The sequence below is a fragment of the Catharus ustulatus genome, chromosome 10 (assembly GCF_009819885.2).
Source record: "Catharus ustulatus isolate bCatUst1 chromosome 10, bCatUst1.pri.v2, whole genome shotgun sequence".
Lineage (NCBI taxonomy): Eukaryota > Metazoa > Chordata > Aves > Passeriformes > Turdidae > Catharus > Catharus ustulatus.
The window spans coordinates 25532924-25560472 of record NC_046230.1 but is presented as its reverse complement, the minus strand read 5'-3'; the positions used below and the strand labels follow the sequence as shown (position 1 = coordinate 25560472).

General features: G+C 49.1%; 1 protein-coding gene across 1 annotated transcript in view; it reads right to left on the bottom strand.

The window, feature by feature from the left end:
* Positions 1-765: 765 nt before the first annotated feature.
* Positions 766-27549, bottom strand: part of PLCH1 (phospholipase C eta 1) — a 56325-nt gene continuing 29541 nt past the window's right edge. Inside the window, exons 4-25 of the mRNA XM_033068936.2 lie at positions 27021-27264; positions 25691-25820; positions 23970-24140; positions 22362-22455; positions 20579-20782; positions 18354-18474; positions 17403-17574; positions 15897-16004; positions 15192-15353; positions 14045-14116; positions 11423-11517; positions 10701-10798; positions 9548-9727; positions 9352-9459; positions 8738-8862; positions 8214-8298; positions 7578-7724; positions 7100-7179; positions 5802-5861; positions 4970-5330; positions 2751-4192; positions 766-2498 (exon numbers count right to left, since the gene is read on the bottom strand). Coding sequence (XP_032924827.1) covers positions 1704-2498; positions 2751-4192; positions 4970-5330; positions 5802-5861; positions 7100-7179; positions 7578-7724; positions 8214-8298; positions 8738-8862; positions 9352-9459; positions 9548-9727; positions 10701-10798; positions 11423-11517; positions 14045-14116; positions 15192-15353; positions 15897-16004; positions 17403-17574; positions 18354-18474; positions 20579-20782; positions 22362-22455; positions 23970-24140; positions 25691-25820; positions 27021-27264 — 5054 coding nt within the window. The 3' untranslated portion in view covers positions 766-1703. The remainder of the gene's footprint in view (positions 2499-2750; positions 4193-4969; positions 5331-5801; positions 5862-7099; positions 7180-7577; positions 7725-8213; positions 8299-8737; positions 8863-9351; positions 9460-9547; positions 9728-10700; positions 10799-11422; positions 11518-14044; positions 14117-15191; positions 15354-15896; positions 16005-17402; positions 17575-18353; positions 18475-20578; positions 20783-22361; positions 22456-23969; positions 24141-25690; positions 25821-27020; positions 27265-27549) is intronic.

Sequence of the window (27549 nt, the reverse complement as noted above, 5' to 3'; positions counted from 1 at the left end):
CAGAAGGAGGAGTTTGCACGTTTCCCAGTGTCCCACTCCCAGGAATTTGGAGTTGCTGCACAGAGCATGTGAGCCCCAGGTTGGATTTTCTGGGAGCCCAACTCACAGTGACACAAACATTTCTGCCCCAGAGTGTCCCACAGCAGGGGCTGCCATCACCAGTACTCAGCAGCAGCACCACATCAGCTGGGCAGGGAGGCTGAGCAGTGTGGTTCAGTATCCCACACACTCCATGGCAGGAACATCCCCCTGGGAGCAGCTGCATGGGCACAGGTACATTTGTGTGCATTGCTTCCACTCCAGGAAAGAAAATGAAGCTTGTTCATTTAAACTAAAACTGAAGAAATATTATATATTTATTTCTATATAAAATGGCTGATGTGTATTTGGCTTCAGCTGCACTACAGAAACCCTGCCCTGCTCCATTAGCCAAATGTCACTGTCCCCATCTGGATTAACCTCTAAAATTAAGAGAAGAGTGTAAGAGATTATGTGATAAAACACTGCTGCAATAATCTGTGCTGACCTCCTGCAAGCACCATACAATTTCTCTAAATTCATTCCAATTAAAGCAAGTTTTTTCACCTCCTGCAGTGGAGATCTTCTCATTTGCTTCCTCACAAGGCACTTTCCCTAGGCCTCAGTCACACCTGCCAACTTGGCTGTGAGACACAAATCCAGGTAAAACCTTAAGGGATTAATGCAGTGTCTGGTTCTGCTCCTCTATTTGGACAGATACTTTTTCTCAGAGAACATGTAACCAAGTGCTTAAAAATCTATTTTAATGACGTTTTCAAGAATAATAATACTCTGCATTACAAAAAAAGGTAAAAGGTACGTCTTTGACATATCAGAAAAACTTACAGCAAAGGCAAAGAGTATCTTCCAACCAAAATAAAGCTATGGTGTTCCCTACAGGGAAGCTTTAGGTGTCTGAGATTCCTTCACACACTTCACTTTTAGCCTTCATAGAAAAAGGTGAACAGCCAAAATAGTCACTCTACAATGTCAGTTTAAATATTCCACTGACTGTCAACAATTTAGCAATAAAATTACAAATGTACAGAAAATGGATCTGCTGTACCGAAGCTACTCACACAACCAACAGCAAAAATACATAACAAAACGAGCAGAAAATAAGTGTTTTCATTCATAAAAGCAGAATTACTCCCACATTCCACTCAGTCCCAAACCAACACAGTAACCAAAAAGGAAGACAACTTGTGGAGAGGGCAGAAGACAAATCTACACAGGACTCACAAATCTGGACTAACCCTAACTCTACAAACCACTTGCTGTAGAATCACAGTTCATACATGAAAACATGTAAAATTTATAATAACAATCCACAACAAGTGATGCTGATGAAGGGTCGGGCAGAGCGAGCCCAGTCCAGCATTCCAGACACCACAGTGCTTCGGAGAATCCTCACAAAAGGCCAGGAGTGATCACCAGAAGTGTTTATCCAAGCAGGAGGACAAGACACAAGGAAAGCAGCAGTGCTTTCAGTGCAATGTGAGGCTTTTGGAGTGTGGAATTACAGACAGAACACAAACGCACAGCCGAGCTCGGGCAGCTCGGGCCCGGCCTGAGGGCGGCGGCGCTTCCCTCCCTCAGCTCCGACACAAGAATTCAGTCAGCACCAGGCTGCTCCTGAAACACCTCTCGAGCAGCTCCTGGCCAGGCTGTCCCTGCCGTGGCACTCACAGGCGGAGCAGGAAATAAATCTCGGGCTGCTCGGCTGCTGCGGGCGGCATTGGCAGCTCCCCGCAGCCGTGCTGTAAATCCGAGCAGGAGCCCTCGGGCGCGCCCCGCCGCTCCCCGGCACAGCCCTGCAGGTAGCGGCCGATGTAGGAGCCGGTGGAGTGCCGGTTCACGCCGTGCCCCCCGGCCTTGTTCCGCAGCACCACGCCGGGCACGGCGCTGCCCTCGCACGGCCGCTGCTTGCCCGCCGCCTCCTGCCGCTCCCGGGCGCGGCTGGCGATGTTCCGCACCCGGCTCTGGCTGCGGGACGACAGCTTCCTCACCAGGGCCCGCGGGCAGTCCTGCTCCGTCTGCCGGGGGCACAGCGGCTCCCGGCTGTCCTCCTGCTCCAGGGACAGCAGCCGCCGGAGCTGCTCCGTCAGCGCGTCCGTGGAGTGCGGCCTCACGGCCTGCATGGCGGCCGCCCTCCTGTCCCGCAGGCCCGACGAGATGAAGCTCCGGCTGATGTACTGGTACTTACTCTCGAAGTTGCAGGAAATGTCCTCCGAGGTCAGGTCTCCCAGACTCTTGGACTTGCAGGGGCTGCTGTGCTGGATGGCCGGGTGTGGGGGGAACGGGAGCAGGGGGCAGGCTGGGCCGAGCTGGGGGGCCCTGTGCTCCTCCGAGCGCTGCTGCCACAGAGCCCTGGTGCTGTCACACACAGGGACAGGGAGCTGGTGCTGCTGTCCCAAACCCCTGGTGCTGTCACACATGGGCACAGGGAGCTGGTGCTGCTGCCACAGAGCCCTGGTGCTGTCACACACAGGGAGCTGGTGCTGCTGTCCCAAACCCCTGGTGCTGTCACACACAGGGACAGGGAGCTGGTGCTGCTGTCCCAAACCCCTGGTGCTGTCACACACAGGGAGCTGGTGCTGCTGTCCCAAACCCCTGGTGCTGTCACACACAGGCACAGGGAGCTGGTGCTGCTGTCCCAAATCCTCAGTGCTGTCACACACAGGCACAGGGAGCTGGTGCTGCTGTCCCAAACCCCTGGTGCTGTCACACACAGGGAGCTGGTGCTGCTGTCCCAAGCGCTTGGTGCTGTCACACATGGGCACAGGGAGCTGGTGCTGCTGTCCCAAGCCCTTGGTGCTGTCACACACAGGGACAGGGAGCTGGTGCTGCTGTCCCAAACCCCCAGTGCTGTTACACCCGGGCACAGGGAGCTGCCTCCCCGCAGCCCTGCAGCTCTCAGAGCAGTGCTGGGCAGCAGTGCAGCATGCAGCAGTGCAGTTGCTCCCCAAGGTCCTGTCCCCAGCGTGCCCATGGTCCTGCTGCTGCCTCGGGCTCTGAGCAGAAGCCAGCTGGCTCAAGTCCTCCCGTCTGTACTCAGAGGTGCTCCCCAGGAGCTCCTGGCAGTCCCCATCCACCTCCAGCAGGCTGCTGCTGTCCGAGTGCTCCCCAGGACCCAGCGCCTCCTCAAAGATGAGGCTGTTGGAACCCAAAGAATTGGCAGACTCAGAGGCTTCCAAGCTTGGTCCAGATTTTGTAGCACAATTCCTTTTGGGATTTGCATTCAGCAAAGAGAGGGATGAAGAACAAGAGTCAGGCAAGTTGCTTTCCAGACTATTTAATCTTTTCTTGCAGACTAATTCCCTGTGGTTCTTACATTCAGAAGCTGGAGATGCCTCGTGGATAATTGTATACGTGGAGCACTCTGCATCCTCCAGGCTGGAGAACTTGGCTGTGTCCGGAGTGGAGAATGAAGAGCATTTGCTGGGAGTGAAGTTGTGCCTGCAGGGGCTGCTCAGGTCTGCAGCAAACAGGTGTGGGAGTGCAGCCCCCAGCCTGGGGGTCTGGCTGCTGCTGCCAGGGGGGCTGGGGACAGGGGCAAGCGCAGTTTGGTCATCTGTGCCATCGAGCTGCCCGATGAGAGCGGACACAGCGCTGTCCAGCTCGCTCTCAGTCGACAGAGAGACTTCATCAATGAGGTGAGAAATGTCACTGTCCTGCAGGGCCCCCGTGGGGTGACAGTCAGGGCCCTCAGAGCACACGGCAGAAGAAAGGGAGAGAGATGCTGCAGTGCTTTTCTTTGTGTCGTATTTGTGATTCTCCGCCTGTGCTTTCTGAGAAAGAGAAGTCCCTGTGAGACTGATTTTCCCTTCCTTAGATCCTTTTGTGTCATCTTCCTTTTTACTGTCTGCACAGGTTTTGTGGTGTGGCTTTTCTGTGGGAAGTTCAGAGTCAGAGTCTTGCATGAGGGGGACAGTTCCATCAGAAAGATGATTCTCCTGGTAGTCCACGAGGTGATTTGCTTGAGTGACACCATTTGCAAAAACCAAATGTTCAGGTTGCTCCTGTGGAGGTGGTACTGAAGAGACAGCTGTAGAATCCCTCTGGTCACTCTCCTTGAACTGAGATGCTGAATTTGTTGCCTTTTGCTCGGAACGTGGAAAAACCAATTCCTTCAAGCTTGTTTCCTTCTCATTTGTATTGTCATCACTGTTGGCTAAATTAAATGAGAAACATGTTAGTGGCATACAAGACTCTGCCCTGTCTGTCAACAGCTATTTTGTCCTCAGACAGACAAATGGAGAACGCAAAACTAGGTACAGTTGTGACAGAACTTAACCATGGGGTTGCGTAGGTTTAGTACAAATTATCTGAGTGACATGAATAAATGGAAAAATACAACTGCAGGCACTTCATTGGAATTTCCTTGGGATGTCTATTACATCAAGCAGGTGATGTAATATTTGTTGTAAGTAATGTTAATGAGGTACCACATCATAGCTTGCACGTGGCATTACCTTCAGCTGTGTTCCTAGTCACATTTGTACTATAAAGAAGCGTGGCAATAAAGACAGAACAAAACAGCTCTGTTAAAACACACAACACTTGAAAACAAGATGCATGCTTCAAGCTGAGTCCAAACATCGAGTGCATGGACTCCAGACTGCTTTATACACGTGGTTACTGCCAAGTGTTACAGTACAAGGATTTCATTTGGATCTTCTACCAGCAAGCAGCATTCACAAGGGCAAGGGTTTGAATTCCTTGAAAAGCACGTATTGGATGTTTTCTCCACCAAATCCTCTTGTCTTTCTATGGCAAATCTGAGCCCTGTGACTCACTCACTCCTTTGGAGATTTAATGAAGCAGGGACTACAGAAGTAAACTCGGCATAATAGATACCGGTTTTAATGCTTGCTAGAAATCAGGTACTCTTGGAAGGAGCAAGGGGAGCCCTGACCATTCACCAGAAGTAATTTTGGAAGCATCTTACCAGATGTGCTTTCCTCTTCCTTGGCCTCCTGGGCAGTGTCCTCTGCCGGGCAGGGCAGCTCCACCATGAGGAATCTGTCCACGGGCATGGAGGCAGGGCGCGCCTGCAAGGTCCGGTTGGGCCGCCGGACCACCCCCTCCTTGTCCTTCAGGTCGGTTGGCTCAGAGGCACTGTCCCTGATGTCAGCAGCCTCCAGGAAGCCCATCTTGCTCTTCTTCCTGCCCTTGGCCGGGGCGCTGGCCGTGCGCCGCAGGATGCGCTCGCCGATGGAGCGTTTGCGCACGTGGTGCCCGCTGGGCTCGGCGGTGCCCGCCTTGGGCGCCCTGGAGAACAGCCCTCGGAGCCCCATCAGCTGCTTGCTCTGCAGGGACAGCAACAGCACAGCCTGGCCTGAGCCCACACTCGCCCACAGAGCCACAGAGCTGCTCTCACAGTGCTTGTATGAGCGATGATGACAAAGTTCAAAAGGCAGCAAAGCAAAAATTCACACCAAGCCACTCACAGCTACTCTGAGCAAGGAGCTCCCAGCACAGGTCTCCATGGATTCATGCATGCCTGCCTCGCTCCTCATTAGGATGGCAGCCTGCCACAGTTACCAGAGACTTTGCTCAGCCTCCTAATGGGAGCTGACAGGGCTCTAGGAAGTGCTCAGCAGTGACAGGCTGCACATTAACGTGGAGTTTTCTATGCATGGGCTACATCAAAGCAATATTCAGATGTCTCAGAGCCTGCATGGAGAATGGTTCCAGTTTGGCAGCTGCAGATCATGCGACTGGGAACCACTGGAAAGTCTGTGCCCAGCAAGTGCAAAGTGCATGCTCATGAGCTCTACCTTTGTGGCTCCTAGAAAGTGCATTATTGTGTAACTGGGATTGAGGATTAAAGGGCTCCACTGAAAGGCAAAAAGAAATGCAAATCCGTTTGGCTCATGTTTTCAAGGCTGCCACACGAGCAAATAAGGTAACAGTACATCAGCTGTAAATAGAACCACTCCACAGCAAACCATTTAGAACTATTTCTTAGTTCAACATGTGTCTCCCAGGAAGTGATCAGATCTCAGGCAGGGATGCAAACCCAGCCTGTAGAAACAGCAGTGCAGCCCCATTGTCACTCAGAGCAGCATCAGGTGAGACCCCAGGTGAGACGGGGACCCAATCCCAGTGGGTGTCCCCTCCTGCTCCTCTTGCCTCCCCTTGGAGTTACACTCTGCTGGTTTCCTTGAGCACATCTTTTCTTACAAGGGCAGCAGCCAAACAGGCACACTGTCCCCAAGGGATGGGATTTCACAGATGTGCACACTCCAATACACTGATCCCATCCTGGGATCTGATGGGATCAGCAAGGAGAGAGCAAGGGGAGCTGGGAGGATCTGGACAAGAGAAAACAGCCCTGGGCCCTTCTCTCTGCTGCTCTCTCTCTGTTCCCCTGAGATTTCTGTGGGTGCTGCACAACTTTGGGTTCATGTTTGTCAGGACATTCTCTGCATCCTCTCAGAGGGCACAGAGACTGAGGGCTGAGTGTCCTCTGCAGCCTCAAACCTCACAAAGGTCAGGTTTTTGTGTTTATCTTCATTTCTTAAATCACTGCAAAACTGCTATTTTACTTTAGCATCATGCTGAACATTCATTTCTTGGTGCTGCTTATCTCCACATGGACACAGCTAAGGAAGGCAGCTGAAAACCCAGGAAAAGTACTGTGCTTTCACTTTAAAAACATTGTAAAATTAGCACACTTGCACAAAAGCAAAATCTATGCACTAAAACCTAAAACTAAATTAGGTTAATTTAAATTAATTAATTAAATTAGCTGCTAAAAATAGCTTGTCAAATATCAGGTTTTGGTGTGGCCATAGTTCTGAAGATCTGCTTCCAGAATTAGATCAGCTTAGCCCACTGAAGAAATGTACCTTGACAAGATAATTGTTAGGTGCTAACAGTGAGAACATCTGCAAGTGTGTGCACAGCAGGAGTGGAGTCATGGTGTGGTGGAGTTTCCCTGCTGATCTCCTGCAAGGAAATCCTCCCCACACACTCTGAGCCTCCTGGGCACTCCACACAAACCCTGGGAGGTTCTGGGGTACATTTAAATCCATTCTTGTCAAAGAAAATGTAAATTCCCAGCTGTACCTACCTTTCCATAGGTCTCATTAATCATTATGTGAACAAATATGGAAGCTTCTGTCAGTCCTTCTAAGTACACGTGGCGATAGCCTGGGGAAACAGAAACAGAAATAATTCCCCACAAACCACCACCAAGAAGCTGCAGTGTGCATCTTGTGCCCAGCTAGCAATGACTGTGTACAAGTGATGTGTACAGGAAACCACCTGGTGCCTTTAGCAAACTTCTCTGGTGTCCTCACTGGTTTTCTGGGCCCCAGGACAAGTTGTATCCAAGTTTATTGAAAAAAAAAAAAAGTGCAGTAATTTCCAAAAGCACAGTCAAGCAAACTCCTTTGAGGAGTGGTGCATAAAGCACCCTAGGAGAACAGAAGAGTTGTAAGCTCCACACGCAGTCACAGAGATAAACATTTATAAAATCTACAATCTGGTAATGCCCTCCTTGGCTCTGAGGTGGGTTCCCAGGCCAGCAGAGCAGGGCCATCACTCACCAGGCACGAGGCTGCTGAAGGCCACAGTTCTCTGCCCCACAAAGTCCCTCCCGATGGGGTCGTGGTCCCAGACCAGGAAGCGCACCAGGGCCATCTCGGGCATGTGGATGGTGAAGGTCAGCGTCTCCTCCCACACAGGGTTAAAGCCTGCAGGACAAACAGGACACCCTTGGGGACACAAAGTCAGGGCTGGCCTCAGTTCCCAAGAGGCACAGGTCACAGCAGCAGTGACACTGACACCAGCAGTGACAGTCCCATCGTGTCACTCATTGCATGTGACACATCTGCCTCTGGGATTGCTTTACAAACAAAATGGGCCTGGTTGGAGCTGGCAGGGAAACCCAGGCAAGCACTGAGATAGATACAGATACAGACAAATCTGGAATTTCTGTGTAAAGGGGATTTAAGAACAATTCTGTTAAAAGACAATGTGGGGAACAACTCCTGCCCTTCACCTCAAACTTGTCTCCATACCAGAAATTCTGTCTGGGAAGCAGAAATAATTTGTTAAAATACAACCATTTGATTTCATCAGATAAAATGCTTTGCAATTTAGAAAGCAATAACAGACACTGATTCATTTATAATTATTTAATATTTTACTCTAAGAAGAAGAAATCACTTAGATTATCTTACCATTGTCATCCACCACCCTGGTCTGATCTTTACAGCAGTCAACAGGTAACCCAATAATCTCCACCTCAACAAAGGGATCTATTATCTGTTTTTCAAAAACACACTATTTTAAAACACGGTATTTTAAAAGCAAGCCTACAAATGAAGGTGAATTTTTAAAAGATAATGGAGAGAGTTAATTCAAATTCATATGAGAATTCAAACCCCTCTGATTGACATGAATTTTCAACCAGCACTATCATGGGAATTGGCTCCATGAAATCCATGTTGATGTAGGGTTTGCATCAAGAGCTATGGACAGCTGTGACTAATTTACATAAAAGTCACTCTTTAAAATACAAAACAAATCAGTTCTTACACAGCACAAGCAGGACACAGGCTGGGGGAAGGGTAGTTTTTAGTGACCAAAGGCTTGGCAATATCTGAAAGGTACTGGTGTATCTGAGCAAGGAGAAGGTTTGAGTCACACACTGCCCTGTCACTGCAGGAGCTCCCCTGGAAGCTGCTGGAGCAGAGCATCTCACCTCTCCTCTGTCCCCCAGCATTGAGTCTGGGGGCTTGGGCAGCTGCTGCCCACTGATGATCTTCAGGATGAGCTGCTTCTTGGGACAGGCAGGAAGTGGATCCGCAGAGTAGGGGTTGAATGTGCCTGAAAGATGGCAACAATGAGAGGGTAAGGAATAGGATACACACAATAATCCTCATCCCCAAGACACACAGACAGACAATTTCAATCAGAAATGAGAAACTGTGAGTATGGAGCAGCTGCCCACTAAATTTAAAATTCTCCTCCTCTTTCTTACGGCCTTTTCTGAGTGGAGCAGCCCTTGTTGATGTGATTCCAAGGCAGAATGGACCAAGCCCTGGATACTTGCTCCTGGGCCACTGCAGAGCTTGTTCTACTTTCCTGCAGCTGGTCATCCTAGGAGCCCTTTTTATTTTTTAAACACATGTAAATAAGGCAAAGACCTCATATATACATATATATACGTCTATAAATGATCACAATAAGAGATTGCACACTGGTACAAGTTCAAGAGCTATGAGTACATGGAAATTCTGTATTTGTTTGCACTCCTGTGCCTTCACTGTGAAGGACACTTTGTGAGAGGCCTGGCAGGTACAGTGATAACCTTACCTTTGCACATCTGCTGAGGTTTGAGGACATAACCACAGTTGCCATTTACCCTGAATTTTGCTTCATTTAACTGCATCACACGTCCCTCAGACTGGTAGTTGAGGGCCACTGAAAGAGAGGAGTTGGGTGTCATTAATAAAGATGATATTACTTGGCACACACAGCAAGAGGGAGGAGGTGTTTCATGAGCTCCTACCTAGCTGGCAGCCCACATTCCAGTAGGGAACAGGGTTGAAGTTGCTGGAGTCGATCCGGTAGGCTGAGGGATAGACCCTGGTCAGCTGCCTCTGGTTGTAGAGCATGAACTGCTCGGCCTTCTGCTGCACTGCCTGGTGGGCTCTGGTCTCACTGAAGGACAGCACGTTCCCTGTGGAGCCTGTGTGCCATGGTACAGCCAACAGACAGGTGACAAACAGTGCCAGGGTACGGCCTGAGCCCACACCTCGTTACCTGGCTACTTACTTTAACCAGTGCCACACTCACAGCAGCACTCAGCCCCCTCCTCTGAGTGACAAGGGACATGCCAGCCCTGTGCCACACTCACAGCAGCCTCAGCCCCCTCCTCTGAGTGACAAGGGACATGCCAGCCTGTGCCACACTCACAGCAGCACTCAGCTCCAGCTCTCATTAGTGACAAGGGACATGCCAGCCCTGTGCCACACTCACAGCAGCTTCAGCCCCCTCCTCTGAGTGACAAGGGACATGCCAGCCCTGTGCCACACTCACAGCAGCACTCAGCCCCATTCTCTGAGTGACAAGGGACATGCCAGCCCTGTGCTACACTCACAGCAGCACTCAGCCCCATTCTCTGAGTGACAAGGGACATGCCAGCCCTGTGCCACACTCACAGCAGCACTCAGCCCCCTCCTCTGAGTGACAAGGGACATGCCAGCCCTGTGCCACACTCACAGCAGCACTCAGCCCCCTCCTCTGAGTGACAAGGGACATGCCAGCCCAGTGCCACACTCACAGCAGCACTCAGCCCCATTCTCTGAGTGACAAGGGACATGCCAGCCCTGTGCCACACTCACAGCAGCACTCAGCCCCATTCTCTGAGTGACAAGGGACATGCCAGCCCTGTGCCACACTAACAGCAGCACTCAGCCCCATTCTCTCATTAGTGAACAAGGGACATGCCAGCCCTGTGCCACACTCACAGCAGCACTCAGCCCCATTCTCTCACAAGTGACAAGGGACATGCCAGCCCTGTGCCACACTCACAGCAGCACTCAGCCCCATTCTCTCATTAGTGAACAAGGGACATGCCAGCCCTGTGCCACACTCACAGCAGCACTCAGCTCCATTCTCTGAGTGACAAGGGACATGCCAGCCCTGTGCCAGCCCCATACCATCATCCACGATGTCCTGGGCAGCCACAGAGTTGGTGTACACCACCAGGTCAGACAGGGCCCGGCACAGCTTCACCGTCTTCCTGCGGCGGCCGAGCCTGCTGGGGACAGCAAACAACAAGGGGAACTTGCAGGACTGAAGGGGCATTTCAGTCCCCCTTCCTGTTCTTCTCAATCCCCTTTCTGTTCTGTTCAACAGCAAGGAAATGAAGAACTGAGCAGGGAGCCCTGGGTGGTAAACCTCCCTGGAGAAGGTTCTGGGATGACTGCTCCCCTCCACCTCCACAGCCCATCCACACAAACAAAACTTTTCATTTAAAACATAATGAAATAGCAGCACCATGGCTGTTCTAGACAAAACCAAGGAGCATTTCAGTGAGAGCAGACACATTCTCAGTGGCACTTTTTTGATTGCTTTTTCTCTCTGTTCTCAGATACAATAAGGTTGCCTGGCTGTGGTGCCCCTTTAACCTGCACAGTGTGCTCTGAGCACTGTTTGCAGCAGGTGAAACAGGCCCTGGCATCTTCCCACGAGCACTGGAGCTGTCACACCTCTCTGCAGTTCAGCCTGTGACAGTGACACAGCCAAAACAGGGAGCTCACAGCACAGGCACAGCTGTCAGGAGTGACAGATGTGACACACAGACACGTCCCCTGCTCTGGGCACAGCCTCACAGCTGTGGCACTGAGCAGCCCTGCCTTACCTGGGGGTTCCAGCTCACCTGTGGGGCTGCCCCAGCTCCTTGCCAGGAGGGTGCTGCTGGCTCTCCTCGTCATCAGAGGCACTGGGGGCTTTGGCTGCTGCCTTGGCAGCTTTCTGTGGGAAAGAGCCAAGCAGGGTCAGTCAGGTGGGGCTCTGGGCACCCCAGAACTGGGCTTGCTGCTGGGTTTGCAGCTCCAGGGACAGAAGGGAGCTCTGGGGCTGAGTTTCCCTGCTGTGGGGAGGGAAAGCAGCACAGAGCACAGTGCAGCCCATGGCAGGGACTGAGCTGTGGCCATGGGCAGCTCTGTGTGCTGCCAGCCCAGCCACCCTCAGGGTGTTGGTTGTTTCTGTGTGCTGCCAGCCCAGCCAGCCTCAGGGTGTTGGTTATTTCTGGGTGCTGCCAGCCCAGCCCGCCTCAGGGTGTTGGTTATTTCTGGGTGCTGGTCAGGCCTCAGGGCATTATTGCTGTGCTCTGCACCTGCCCTGCTCCCCCCAGCACTGCTCCCCTGGCTCCAGGGCACTGCTCCTGCTGAAATCCCCATGGATTGTGTCAGATTTAACAAACAGCAACACACAGCAGGGTCTAAATACACAGAGCATTGCTTCTGCCCACCTGTGCTTCCCCCCAGTTAGAAAATTAAACATATTCATTAGTGGAGGTGTGAACAGAGTCTGGGCAAAAGGTTCAAACATCAACTTCCTGCTCCATTTGGAGTGATTCTAAATTATTTCACTATGGAGAAAATAGCTATGATAAAAAAGATTGAAACCTCAAATTCTCCTTTTTTCATAGCACCTATGATTTAAGAGTTTCCAATTACAATGCTACATCTTTTGTAATGCTAAACACAGCTTCAGGTGAGAGTTATTTAATTCCCTTCTCATCAAGAGGTGATTAATGTAACTGAGAGCTCCTTGTCCCTTTGCATCCAGCTCACTATTGTCACACACCTTACTGGATATCATTTATTTTGCTGTGTTTGGTGCTGACATGGAGTTGACTGTATTGGAAATCACTTGCATGGTTCACTTTGGAGGCTGAAGGTCTGCTCTGAACATGTTCCATGCAGTTAACTTTCAGGAACTGCCAGCTTTAGTGTCCTTGTACCTCCCCTGGCAGTTCTTAAAGAGTTTATTCATTTGGCACAAGAGCTGGCTGAACATGGCATGTGTCAGTATTGTTGGTGGATTATTCTGTATCCACAAAAATATCAATAGCAACCAGACTTCCCTTCAGCTGGAGAGGCACAGGGGCAGTTACTGGATATCTCTGTTGCCTCAGTCTACAATACAATCACTGTAAAAAAAAAAATCTATATATACTCTTTTTTTTTTCAGCAGAGATGAAATGAATGGGCTTTCCAAGCTGCTGCACCCATTAGGATAACTAGCTGAAGTAATTAAATTATTGACAGACTTCCCAGCCCTCAGCACAGCCAGCAGATTGCAGTGGCTGACGTTTGCCTGTGACATGCCCAGGATTTGTGTGGCCAGCAGCAAGCACAGGGCACTGCCCACTCCCAGGGACCACAGGAGCTCCTCACACACCCTGAGGGGGGAATGTGCACTGAGCTAAAGGTGCTGAAGGAAACACCAGCACTCTAAAGTGATGTAAGCCTGGAGCTGAATGTAAATATGAGTCTGGTTCCGTCTGCTTAGGGAATTTCTGATGGCTCCTAGCTGGCTTCAGGGCAGATGGACTGGTGGCTGATTAAGTTCTTTGAAATGCCTCTTAATCATAAACAACTGCTGGGATGATCAGTCCCAAAGCTGGGTACAGTCCTGACCATGAGAGCACAGAGCAGGAACAGCAGGGTCAGGCTGGGGCACAGGGATGGGGCACAGGGATGGGGCACAGGGATGGGGCACAGGGATGGGGCACAGGGATGGGGCACAGGGATGGGGCACAGGGATGGGGCTGTGGTCCTGCCTCTCTGCCAGCCACCCAGGGCAGCTCTCAGTGCCTCAGCAGGAAGGGAGCTGGCAGCTGCAAGTGTAAATCCAAGGCTCAGGGCACCTGGGAGTGTGGGAACAGGGCAGGCAGATGACAGGAGCACGTTTGTCAGGATATGGGAACGGGAGGGAACGAGGGCACTGTCCCTGTGGGGGCTGCTCTGTGCCCAGCTGTGAAATGAGAGCTCTCAGCTCCTGCCTGGGACAGGGGAGACTCCACTGAGGAGCAGCAGAGCAGAGAATCCAACCCAGCAGCTGCACAAACACAGCCAGGACATGAAAAGCAGGAGATGAGGAAGAGCACATCTGCAGAGAGCAGGAGCCCAGGGGCAGCCCCTGGGAGCAGGGACAGTCCCAGGGTGGGACACAGCACAACTGGGCCAGCACTGAACCAGGCATTGGCAGCTCTCTGGCAAACAAGACGTGCCCAGACATTTGTCTGTGCCACTGCTACAAGTTTGATCATCAAACAGAACATCAGCAATTCCCCAGGATGAGTAAAGATGATCTTTTAGCCAGGTGAGAAGGTTTTGTTCATTTTGCCTTCTGAACAGAATTAAGACACCAAGTGTAACCACCCAGCTGCCCCCATGCCCACCACACCTGTCTGGACAGTAAAACACTGCCAGGGTCTCTCAATGCTGCCAGTCCTAGAACAGCAACCCCAGCTCTCATTTATTTCACTCACCTTGTGTTTGCCAAAGTTGCCCATTAATGATCGACCGTGAGACTTTTTTCCACCTTCTTTTGTGTCCAGGTTCTGTGCAGAAAAAGTGCAGTAAAAAGTGTAACTAAATCCCTTCAGAAATGTCTTTAAAGAGTCTGCTACAGTCTCCAAAAGGCAGCATTTCAACCTCCTACAAGTCTTGTATGCCACCCTGGTTCACTGTTAGGAAAGTAAAATTATTGCAAATGAGACAAAGTGAGTTAAGGATGATTTGTGAGCAAATTGAAATCCAGAATCTCATAACAGGACTTTCCTAATTTCTTTGTACACTTCATAGTTTAGAATCCTCTAACTGTAAAGAAAAATATTAACATTAGCACTCAGACAACAACAAACCATGCAGAAAAAGCAGTCTAGCAAAACCAGGCAGGAAACAACAAACCAAGACATCTGAGTGTTCTTGAAAGCAGTCACAAAGGGAGAGGAGAGAGGAAAAAGAATCTCCTAGCAGATAAATGTGGACTTTTCATAGGCAGCCTGCAGGCTGAGTTCCACATTGCCAGGCATGCCCCCAGACATCAGCTGGATAACTCCTGGCAGCATCTCGCTCCCTCTGTCAGGAACACACAGCCCTTCATCTTCTGAAGAGCAAAACAAAACTGAAGAATATTCCCCCAGCATTTCAGCTGGGTGAGTGTTTCAGTGAACTCCAGCTATTCCCTGTGCTGAGCTGGAGTCACTCTGGGCTTTCAGATGATGAGGGCACTGGGGGCCCAGCAAAATCAATAACCTGTGTTCAGAGATTTGCTCAGAGCCCAGGCTGGAACAGGCTCTCTGTAACATGTAGAAAGAATTTTTAGCAGATTTTTACTCCTTTTAATAGCAATTATTTGGGAAAAATCAAAGGCAGATCAGTAATGAAGACAAATAAATGACCAGTAAAAAAAATAGGAAAATATCCCAACTGCTCCCTTTCTGGTCCATCAATGACACAGTAACTCCCAGAAAAGAGCTCTGTGACTCCAGAGCAGGCACATCTCCACAGAAAATCCACTCTGTATTTAATGTCCCTGGAGTTTGCATCCATTCCTCAGCTCTGGGCTGTCCCACCTGGATCAGGGTGTGACACTGCCCTGTGTCCCCTCCCCTGTGGGGAGAGCCCACGTACCTGCCTCAGGTTCACACTGAAACTCTGGTGGGTTGCCTTCAGCAGGGCCCTCACAGTGAAGCTGTCAGGATCCTCCTTGTCCCTGATCTGGGATTCTTTCAGCAGCGATTCCAGTTTGGTTCGGATGAAAGATTCCACCTGGTGCTGAGTGGCTCCGTTGCTCTGGAAGACACCAGGACACCCAGCTCAGGTGCTCCTGTCCTTCCCCCTCACTCTGAGGGTCACACAGGGCTCCCACTGCCTCCCCTCTGCAGGAAAAGGCTCCTTGCATAATCCTGCCTTTGTGCCTGTGGCTTTCACTGCCATTTATTTCCCTTGTCCTTGTCCCCTCAGTGCCCCAGCTCAGCTCACAGATCCCCAGGAGCCCCACGGGCTCTCTCTGCTGTCACAACCCCACCTTCCCTTTCAGAAGAGCATGAATTCCCAGCTCATGCACTTACAGACACCCCAAGCATTACATTCCTGCTCCAAACAGTTAAAGAGGAAGCAATTCCTGTTAACAGTCATCCAGACTACACAGACTCAAACCAGTCTCTTACATAAGGAACTTAAAATAAAAATGAACCCTACAAACAGCATGAACCTGACACAGGAATTAAAAACTTAGGAATGAAACACTCTGCTAAGAGCTGTAAGTAGGACATGGAGTGTGCATGTAAGAAATGCAGAGCTGTCACACTCTGGGAACTGACTGTGTGCACATACAAAGCAGGGCTTTAACTTGCAGTCATCCTCAATTTCATCAGCACTGTCCTCTTCTGAAACTTCTCCCTCCTCAGCATCTGCTCCAAGGCTGTAGGGCAACTTCTTACCCTAAAATGAGGAAAAACACCCCCAATAAACGTGGTCAGTGTTAGTGCACCCAGTCTGCTCTGCTTGCTTTACCATCTGTTCCTAAGTAAATCACCTCCTAAAATTCTGTGGTATCACTTCTGTGCACAGAAATGTTCTCAGCCTACCTGCTTCATCAGTGGGAGACAGGAATGGCACTCACATTTCTGCAGAAATGCAGAGGATTGATTTTTGGGCTGTATTTTGAATTTAATAATGAGTGGGTCAGATTCACTTCATGCTGGTGCCTTTCCAATGACTTAAATCCCTGAGTGTTATTAGAATCCCTTTATATACACTTACAGGATGAAAATGATGCCATTATTTGAAATTGTTTGGCTAGTGAATCAATACTGCCTTTCAAAGGAAAAATGTATAAAAAGAGCAAAAAACAATAGCAAAAAGATGAGAGGCTGGCTTACTTCTCAACAAATCTAAATCTGATTTTATCTTTTCCAACAGAGCTGCCTAAATAGAGCAGGGGATGGGAGACAGGGCTTTGTGCAGGGATCCTGTGATGCTTCAGATAGAAATTCTCATTCTGCAAACAGCTCAGCTCCACAGCAGCCTGCACCCACAGGGCTCCAGCAGTCAGAGCTGGAGGATCACACTGAAATTACAGCCTCAGATGTGCTGGGAAGGCAGCTCAGCAGCCAGGTGAGAACCCAGAGCACCCAGCCTCTGCTCCTGTAGTGCAGGGCCATGGGATTGCTCCCAGGAGTGATGCTCCACACCATTTCCTCTGGGTCCCTCAAACTCCAGCCCCACGTGTTTGCACAGCTCACCAACCAGCAGCCACCAGAAAACTGATGCAGTGAAATGCAAAATCCTGGCTGAGCATCAAAGGGCTCCTGATTTAGGGTCAGCTCTGCACTGTGCACTGCAGCATGTTCAAACCAACATCAGACACACTGTGAACCCTGCAGCAGAACTGCCCCCCTGTGTCCTGGTAAATCAGACAATCTAATGGGGCAGAACTGCATTAATCCTCCTCCCAAGGGTCTGCCTGGTGCTCCTTGCCTGTTCTATCCATCCTGCCTCTGGAATTCCTCTCAGAGCAGTTCTGTTGGGAGTGAGAGGCTCACACCATTAATTCTGCACACAGCACCAACTCCAGGGCCTGCTCCAGCTCCTCCTGAGCTGCTCTTCTCCCACAGACACAGCAGCTGAACCATGAACACAGCTCCATCCCACAAGCTGGGTCAGGGGAAAGGCAGCAAATCTTCACTTCTCTGTCACTCCAAAGTACTTTGTCCAAGGAAGGGCTGTCAGATAATGTTTAACTGCTCAAGGGACATGAACTGGTCCTCCAAAGAAAATCTACAGTAAATACCACAAGCTGACTTTTGTTGAATCTGAACATGCCCAGCAGCAAGTTACCTTCACTAGGATTTTCCCTTTTAGATCCTGAGGGCTGGGAAGCTCTCTGGGATCTCCAGTGTTCACAGATGACAAGTCCAGTTTGTCACCAAATATTTCCTTCAGGTACTGGGCAATCTTCTTCTGCTGTTGAATACTGCAGTGGTTTTCAATGGACAGTATCACTGGAAACCTGGAAACAAAGCCCAGACACTGTCACAGCTGCACTTTTACCATCTCACCCATCAATGGAACAGCTGAGCTCTTCCACAGATTTGCCCCACTGTTTTCTAAACTCTTGAAAACCACCTTCTTTGGTTTTGAAAGTACCACCTTGAAATTTCTCATCAATAACACCAAACTTTTGGGCTTGGTTGTTTTTTTCCCCACACATCTACTCTTGGGTGCTTTGGTTTTTTTCTCTTTTTAAATAAAGAAAAGGAAGTATTTTCCTTTTATTGTCTTTAAACTACTCAAAATTCTCTACACTCACTCATGATTTGAGACTACTGTTTGTAAATATATGCATGGCAAAGTCCACAATTTTCATAATAAACTGTTGTGAAGCACCATGGCAAATAAAACAGATTCAGAACACTGCCCCACACCTCAGCATTTCCTCACACTACCCATGACAGCTTTTCAATTCTTCTGCTGAAATAAAGTATTTTCAGTAGGTAGAGAACATCACAATATTGATTTTCCAGGAGAATTTCCCTGTGGATGTGAGTGGGAATTCTATTGAAGATAACCAGCAGTGTCAGGCTGCCCAAAGCCTTCCTGAGCTTAAGAGCACAAAAGGTTCAACTTGGGCAGAGCTCCTGCTGCTGAACAGTGAACACAACCTGGGCAATAAACAGGGAAACAATCACCCCTGATGTGTTTAAGGAGTATTTGCACTTCCTGGGCTGGATGCTGTTCTCATGAGGGGTTCCCTACAGAAAGCAGAGTGTTCAAACCCGGCTCACTTACTCGTTTTTGATGAAGGCGTATTTATTGATGGTCTCTGCCACGTCCCGGAACAGGATTTTGGAGGTCAGGGTGTAGCCATGGTGCACCACTGGCTCCCCATCTGGGCCATCCCAGCAATCCACTGGGGAGACAGAAAAGCCCCACGTTAACAGATGTCCCCAATCAATCTCACCCATTCCTGTGCTCCTGCTGCCAGCAGAGCTCCCCTGCCCAGCCATGCAGGCTCACCCCACCCCTCATTCCATCTCCTCCCAGCTGAGCTCAGACTAACAGCACAGTCCTTTCCTAGGTCAGATGAGAATTCTGCATCCTACAACTGCTTTTTCCCTTGTATTAATTTGAGGTTTTTTCCTCATATATAAAACTACAAAGGTATAATAGCTCAAATCGTGTTCACAGCTACCTTGGAAAAGCAGTTTTTGCTTCTGAGGACAAACTATTTAAAAAGAATTTCTCTTTTCCCTCTCCTAATTTAACTTGCAGCTTTATAACTGACTGTATGAAGAGCAGCATCAAATCCAGTGCAGGTAGAATGGACCAGCATAAGAATGCTTTTCCTAATGAATACCTGCACCCTGAATTTGTACCAAACTTGTCACTGCTGCTGCCTCTACAGGCACTTAGACTTCCCAAGAAGAAAGCTGCAGAGCTATTCCCTGGGCTCTGAAGTAGCTGCAATAGCTTTGAGGTCAAGCAAAATAACACTGCTGCTCTTGGGAGCTGTTCTGCAGAGGCAATCACCCAGTCTTCTCAGGTTCATTCTCTTTAATTAATTTTTAAATAGAGATTAACAATATTTTATTTTCAGATGACCTTTTGTAATGTTAGTCATAAAGAATTGAGTCTAACGAAAAGAAAAATATTAATACTAATATAAAAACACTAATAATTTGTTATTATTTGACTCATGCAGAGCTTAAAGAAGAATCCAGTGTGATCTTCACATTCCCCCATGTGGAGTTGGAACTGGATGATCTTTAGAACCCCTTCTAACCCCAGCCCTTCTGTGCTTCTCTGGTGCCTCGAGGTGATCATTCCCAAGAGAAAAATCCACTTTGGAGTGGTCACAAAGTGCTCCAGGGGCTGAGCCAGCCCAGCATCCTGCTGGAGTGTGGCCCTGCCATGGCTTTGCCCATGGCCCTGCCCTGGAGGGCTGGCCCTTGACTGGGCTGTGATTAGGTTATCTCAGCCCTCCTAGAGAGGGGCACATCCTCCCTTATCATGGTGAGCAATTCCCAAAGCTTCAGTGATCCCACCCTGCCCCAGTACCCAGGATAATCCTTTGTAACCCACTGGTCTTTGCCTCTTGGTCCCACCCTTGCTTTTCCCCATAAAACCCCAGCTTTTCCCCCAGTTCACAGGGAGCTGTCATCCCTTCACAGAGCTGCTGGGCAATGAAGGAATCTCTGTGGAATTGCCAAACATTCCTTCTGTCTCTCTGTCCCTGAGTCAGCCTGGGATGGCCTCACAAGCAGAGCTGAGACCACTGGGCTGAAATCACTGATCAGAGCTGATCACTGGCAGCCACAGCTTGCTGAGGTTTACCCAGCGGCCAGGACCTGCCAGAGACCCCCTCAGAAGGCTGGCCCTGGTGGGACTCTCTGTCTGGGAAGGCTGGAGCATCAAACCTCCATGGACCCTGATAGCAGCCTACACCAGTGCAGCCAGCCCTGTGAGTCCCAGTGCATTCCCAGTGCAACCCCATACAGCCCTATACAGCCCCAGTGCAACCAGCCCCAATGCAGCCCCAGTGCAGCCCACCCCATGAGTTCCAGTGCATTCCCAGTGCAACCCCATACAGCCCTATACAGCCCCAGTGCAGTCCAGTGCATTCCCAGTGCAACCGCATGCAGGCCCATGCAGCCAGCCACAGTGCAGCCCCCCAGTGCATTCCCAGTGCAGCTCCATGCAGCCCAGTGCAGTCACAGTGCATTTGCAGTGCAGCCCCATACAGCCCCAGTGCAGTCTCCATACAGCCCCAGTGCATTCCCAGTGCAGCCCCCTCATGCAGCTCCCGATGGATCCCCAGTGTAGCCCCATGCAGCCCCCCAGTGCATTCCCCATGCATTCCCAGTGCATTCCCTGTGCAGCCCCAGTGCATTCCCATGTAGCCCCCATGCATTCCCCCTGCAGCCCCCATGCATTCCCAGTGCATTCCCCATGTAGCCCCCATGCATCCCCCCTGCAGCCCCCATGCATTCCCATGCATCCCCCCTGCAGCCCACCTTCGACGCAGCGGCAGCCGGCCTGCAGCACCCGTGCGTACATCTCGGCGCGCGACTGCGAGAGCAGCTGGTCCCCGCTCAGGTAGGTGTTGTGGCTCGAGGCGATGAAGTAGTGGCACAGGGGCTGCTGCATGTCCTGGTGCACCTGCCCGTGCAGGGGGTTGGACACCTCGCACGCCGGGCTGCGCATGAAGCTGGTGAAGCCTGGGGACAGGGGACACTCAGCCACGGCCACCAGAGATCCCCAGATCCTCCCAAAGCTGACACTGCCACTGGGGAGGGATCCAGGGACAGCACAGCCCACACAGAACCAGAACCTTTTTTAACAGAGTTCCTTGCTGGCACTCCTTAAGGAGAAAACTTCTGTGGTTGTTATTTTTTAAAATGTTAATTAATGTAAAACTAGTACAATTTATTTTTCGCCTCCATAAATACACATTTTTAAATTATTATTTTACTATATTAAACACTAATTTACTATTACACTAATTACTATTTTTTAGATATTTCACTATTATTATAATATAAATTTTTCATTATTATTTTATTTTTATTTTATGATTTAATACATGCCTTGTTTTTACTCCTTTTAATTGATCCTATCTCACAACTTTTATTAATTGTTTGAATTTATTAAATGATGTTTTGGTTTTAGTTTGAAACAGAAACATTAATTAGTGTAAAAGTTTACTTTTGTTAATTTAAATATATTTAATTTTTGTTGTGAGATGGGATTAGGAGTAAAATCAAGGCAGGTTTAAAATTTAAAAGTGGATGGCAGTGCCCTGAGCATGGATGGGGCACACAAGGCAGCAGCCACCCAAAGCAGAGCCATGGATCAGCAGCCAAGTCACTGACCCAGCCATCTTCACCATTTTCTTTTTTCTGCAAGTTTATTCAAGAAGATGGTGCTTGATTTATAACCCTCTAAATGAGAGCAGCACTGAACAGAGCAAGTTTTAAAAATACCTCCTCTGAGCATGAAACATAAAATATTTGCAAAGGACAGTGCAGGCCTGACAGCAGCTGCACAGCAGGTTAAGAGGAGCAGAAGTGCTTGCAGAAATATTGCTGAAGTGTCACAGCTGGTTTGTTTTACTCTCCTAATTTCAGTCTGAGTGCAGCGCCCTGGGTCACATCAGAGCTTGCTGAGGGAGGCCAATCCCTTCAGGAGGGTTTCAGTACCACGTGCAGGAAGATTCCTGCTCCCTCCTCCCCAAAGGAACATTTGCTGCTCCAAGGAAGGTTCCTCCTGGGCAGAGAGCACACCATGGCATTTCATCTATTCCATCCCAGCTCTGAGGCTGGTTTGATACCAAGCTGGATTCTGAATAAACACACCATTTACAACTGCTTTCACTAACAATGGGAATTGGGTATTAAACCCAATGAAAATGCAATATCCATCCTTTATTTCACAGAGGCATAAATGAATGGACTGTGCAGGATCCCAGATCTCCAGAGCCAAGGCAGAATGAACACTTGGCTTTCATTGCCTCACTGGGAGCAGCTCTAGATAAAGTGCATGGTGCAGGACAGTTTGTGTTTGTCTTACAGCACAGAGTGAGCAATGAATGCCCACAGTGCCCACAGCCTCAGGCTTCCCTCCCCACTGCTGAGGGTGGCTGGGATGGGTGAGCACACCTGCTCACATCTCACAAACACACCCACACTCCCCACTGCTGATCCCCTGCAGCAAAATCCTCACCAAAGCACCACCACAGACCTTCCACTGCACTGCAGCACAGCAAGACAAAATTCACTCTGAAATCAAAACTTTTACCTTCAATCCCAAGGACATTTTGCTTCTTGTTTTCTTCTGACACTTCAAACTTCTGTATGATGTCCAGGCAATATTCTGGTGTCACATTGTTCATCTGCACAGAAACAAGAGTGGAGGTACACTTAGTTTAAATGTCACCAGCATGTGGAAATCTAACTTGGAGGAGACAGACAGGAGTGAGAGGTAGCCATCAATTAAAACCTATGTCATTTTAGTCTCAAAGTTAACTGTTTAGCAGCTTTAATAGCTGTACTGGCCAATACTGCTGAAATGAGAACTATGACATTATATTCTTTAATATAATCTTCTTAGACATGCAAAAAGATTTGGCAGGCTTGGATTTCATTTTCATGCGTTTTCCACTTCTATGATTTCATTACTTCCAAGGGAGTTCACTATAACACACAGGCTAGGAGAGAAATAATTAAATTCTGAAATGAAAAACAGCAGCTTTTCTGAAACAAATAGGAATTTTGTCAACAGCTTCAGCTAGCCCACAGCTGAGGTTCTAACTGATTTGTGGGGCACTTAGAAGCAGACACTTATATTTCCCTCAGAACTGAAGGAAAGTAGCTCCCATCACTCATCTCATCTTTCCTCACTGCCTTGAGTTGCAGAGAGCCAGGAGGATAAGGAGGACTGGGAGGATTTCATTTCTCCACTCCCAGCATCACAGCAGGACAGTGCTGGCACTCAGACCTCTGGAATTTACTTGTGCCATCATCCTGGTCACTGTTTGTACTGTCCCTGCTAAGCCACCAGCCTAAGATGCTGCAGAATTACACAGGATAAATAGAAAAAAGAACAATTCAGTAGGAAAAAACAAGTGATTATCCTTGCTCAGATTGGGGTTTGATTGCAGACCCTGCTCTGGTACAAGCTGGCTCAAATTAACTTTTCTATCATCCCCCATGGCTCCTTGCTGGCCCAGTGTGGGGTTCATGTGCTCTAGGAATGGAAATGTCTAATCTAGTCCAAAGCTGCATCTGCTGGGGAAAGACCCATTAATTTGTGCTTTTGTTAATTGTAGCTTGAGAATTATGACTTCAGCCACTCATTTTTTTGTTACACTTTAAAGCACTCCACTAAAAATAATATGGGGTGTTCTCCTAAACAGGGAGCTCTCCTAAAAAAGAAGCCAATTTAACAAGCTAACAAAAACCCCAACCCTCTTTTGTTCTGTCCTCAGGCTGCAGAATATTTCACATCTTGCCAAACGAGTAGCAGATGGAGCAGAACAGACTGTCCACAGATTTCCAAGCATCCAGACAACAGCAAAAGCAAAATGCTGTTTGGGTGAGGGCACTGGGGAGCTGGGAGCAGGACCAGCTTTTGGGGCAGTGCTGCCCTGCCCAAGGGTGCTGCTGGCACTGGGAACATTCAGGGGAATCTCCCAAAGCTGGGCATGGGAAGGGGCCACTATCCTTCAGAAACCACTTCAAAAACCATCCAAAGCAGCTCAAACTCTTTCTAGAATCATTTCAAAAACCAGTATCTGTCACATCTGTGCTTTGCCCTCTGTCCCAAGCTGATATTTTCTGTAAGATCCTTTCCTTACACCTGAATGCAAGTTCATGGCCCCAGCCATGGATGCAGACATTGCCATACCTTCTGTTCCACCCTGAGGAACTGAGCCAGCTCCTCCACAGTGAGATGATCCTTCTTGTCACTGTAGCTCAGCAGCAGCAGGTAGAGATCTCGGCGCAAGGACATCATCTTGTAAAACACTGAGAATTCTTCAAAGTTCAGGGTTCCCTGGTTCTCATCTGTGTCTGCCTCCTAGGGGGTAACAGCACTCATGTTAAAAGGCTCAGCAAAGGAGAAATCAGGGAATAAAACAGAGCAGGACTCGTGTACACCAACAGAAACAGTAAATTGTAATCTGCAGGACTGTTCAGACACAGATCCTAACAGGCTAAAATAACTGCAAAATTATATCACCATCTCTGGGGTTTTGGTGGAAACAGTTACTAAACTAAAGCCACCGATTCTCTATGAATCTCTAATTTCCTCCTTTAATTACAAATTTATTACTCCAGAAAGAGGCTCACCCTGGCTTCATTCTGATCTCTTGCCCTCCTGTATGCCCTGCAGTTATCCTGGATCAAAACACAGCAAGAGACAAAACAGCATCACCCAAGGCTTCCCCAACAACAGTCTGGTATCTTAAAACATTCAGGACAATAGCAGACTCTTAAATGCACATTTTTCAATCTGAGCACTCTGCAGAGGGGACAACTCTGCAGCAGCACTGAGACTGCTCACCAAATCATCCACCCAGCACCTCCAGTCTTGATTTGCTGTTTCTCCTCAGAGGTAGGAGGAGAAGAAAGCAGTACTTAGCACACACTAATACAAGCTTTTTCCTGTGAACATCTGCCTAAGAGGATTGCTTTGGATTTTCAAAACAAAGAATATATTCTGGAGAACGCTGGCAGGCACTGTGTGGGTCTCCATGCAAAAAACAACTGTAATCTCCTATCACAGCAAGGCAGCTGAGAGGAAAAGAATTCTCGGCTAAATGGTGTTGCATGGGACTTTTAATCATTTTATATCTATTGCATACCTTAAATGATATTTATAATCTGTGGGAACAAGTACAACCCAAATTCATCTCTGCCACACCACCCCTGCAGTTTCCAGGTCTTTGGGAGTAACTCCAGACTCCAAAGATGTATCTCTAATGGGGATTTTATGCCAGACAAGCAAAGCAGTTTTGACCATAGAAGATTCTTCAACTTCCCCATGTTTTACAGCAAACCAGCTTTGAGCTGGTACTGGTTTAGAAAAGTAAAGATGACTTTTTTGCTCTCCATTATGTCCTTGGCTTATCTTTCCTTTCCTAGAGTAAACACAAGGACTGGTAGAAAAATGGGAGCTGTTTTCAGAAGTAAAAAATTGATGCTAAATCAATCAAATCTGAATGTCTAAATATTGAGGAAGTTGTTAAAGAAAACCTAACTTGCATAAAGCCAGTTTCTATTAAATAATTTTCCATGAAGGAAATGAAAAAAATATTTCATAGTAACAGAGTAACTTCATTGTCCATCAATGGCAGCATTGAACAATTCAGTTCACAATTCAGTTCAGTTCACAATTCAGTTCAGTTCACAATTCAGTTCATAGAACTGAAACCAGCAGTGCAGCAGAAGAGGAGCACTGGTGACTTCTCTGTGTGCCTCACTCATTCAAACAATGCTCTGACACCTCTTTGGCTACAAAAGGCAAGACTTTGAAAGGGCCTGGGAGGTGCTGGGTTTTATTCCCCAGTTGCAGACCCTGCTCTGGATCTGGAGATGTGGATCTGGCCCCGCTCCCCCGGCACACACCTGGAACATCTGGCGGACCTTCCTGCGGGGCAGGCTGACGTTCAGCTTGTGCAGCAGCTGCTGGATCTCCTCGATGTTCAGCAGCCCGTCCCCGTTCTTGTCAGCCTCCTGGAAGGTTTGCTTCACCCAGCTGCCAGCGTGTCAAGGACAGCCACAGGCATCTCCTCACCACAGGGGAGGCAGGGCAGCTCAGGAAAGGATCCCTTCTGCCCTGGCCACAGCTCAGCCAAATGCTTCAAAGCACAGCTGGTTTATGGCAACTGTTCACAGCTCAGTTCACAGCCCCAGCCCTCTGCACTCCCATTTGTGATGCTGTTCCCCTCTGAGAATGTGCTCCAAAGTTCTCAAATATTGCTGGGCTTACTCTGGGATCTTCCTCCACCCATCCCTTCATTCTACCTGAACTTCCCAACCAGCACCTTTCCCCCTCCTTGCACAGACATCCCTCAGCACCTCCTGCTAAGTTCTTGCAGTAGCTGGGGGTGGGACAGGGCCGTTCTGTGTGCAGGCTCCAGCTGCCACAATGGATAAAACAAACAGGACTTGCAGTGATGTTTCACCAGGAGAGAAGATACAGCAGCCAGGAGCAGCTCACAAAAGTCATGGTTAAATAATGGCAAGCTGAGGACAGGTGCAACAGAGCATGCAACACAGCCCCAGTGGACCTGTGCCTGCTGTGGATCAGAATCAAACACGGGAGATATAAATTAAAAATACCTGGAATATGAATATGCTCCAGGAGTACCACTGCAGATTTCCGTGAGGCAGAAGAACAGACAGGTTACAACTTTAATTAAGAGGGCCTTGGGGTTTGGTTTTTGGGGGAAGAGTGCTCTTTGTGTATAACATTTTAGTCATCACTGTTGGGAAAAAAAGGCACATTAAGAAAATATTCAGAGGACATGAGGTTCACTTTGGCTACTGGGCTACAACAAAAATAGAAGGAGCTTTAAGGATTTGTGCTCCTGACAAACAATGGAGGCTGGGAAGGACACAGACATCCGACTTACACAAGAGCACAGAGATGGCCAGGAGTTACTGAGCTATTGAGATAACTAGAAATCACTGGTCTGCCCCTTCACAAAGGAATTCATTTCCAAAATGCAAGCCTGCCCCCTGAGTGCCCTGCAGTTTGATCCATTCCCCAGGCACAGCCCATGGTTTATGCACACATTAAGTGCCCATGTCAAACCCACTGCTCAGGTTTCCTCTGCAGCCAGGGGAAGGTTTTGGTCACTCAGTAGGAGGAGAAAGGACAGCCTGTGCTGCAGTGAGTGCACACCAAGGCAGGAGTGAGAGGCAGGAGGGAGCCTGGCTGCCCAAAGGATACTGCTCGTGCGTTCTCTGCCGCTTGGCCAGCGAGTCCTCGTCGCTGATCCCGGCCAGCAGGTACTTGAGCCCCGTGACCCAGGTGCGAGCCTCCTCGGGGTTGGAGGTGATCAGGTCCAGGCTCTCCAGGTGGCTGCCATGGTAAATGGTGAAGCAGCAGCTGGGCTCGAAGCTGCCCTCGGCGTGGCGCTGGAAGATCTCCGACTGCCGGCCCTCGCTGACTTTGTAGATGGAGTCGATGACAACTGGGGCAAGGGGAAACCAAGGGACAGCTGGGACAGCCAGCCAGCCTCTTCCTGCTTCCCACAGCTCTGAGTTAGTCAGGCCAGGGGCATTAAACACCCTCACATCCCAAATCCCTGTTGGGCTGAAGGTTTCCTTGCCCTGCCTGTCCCAGCGGCTCCCCAGAGCATCACAGGGCTGAGGTTACAGCAGGGGAGACAGACACCCAGTGTGTCCCACCAGCCCATGAGCCCCCCAGCTCTGTAATTCACATTCCAATGTGAACTGCCCCATTACCAGCAGAAACA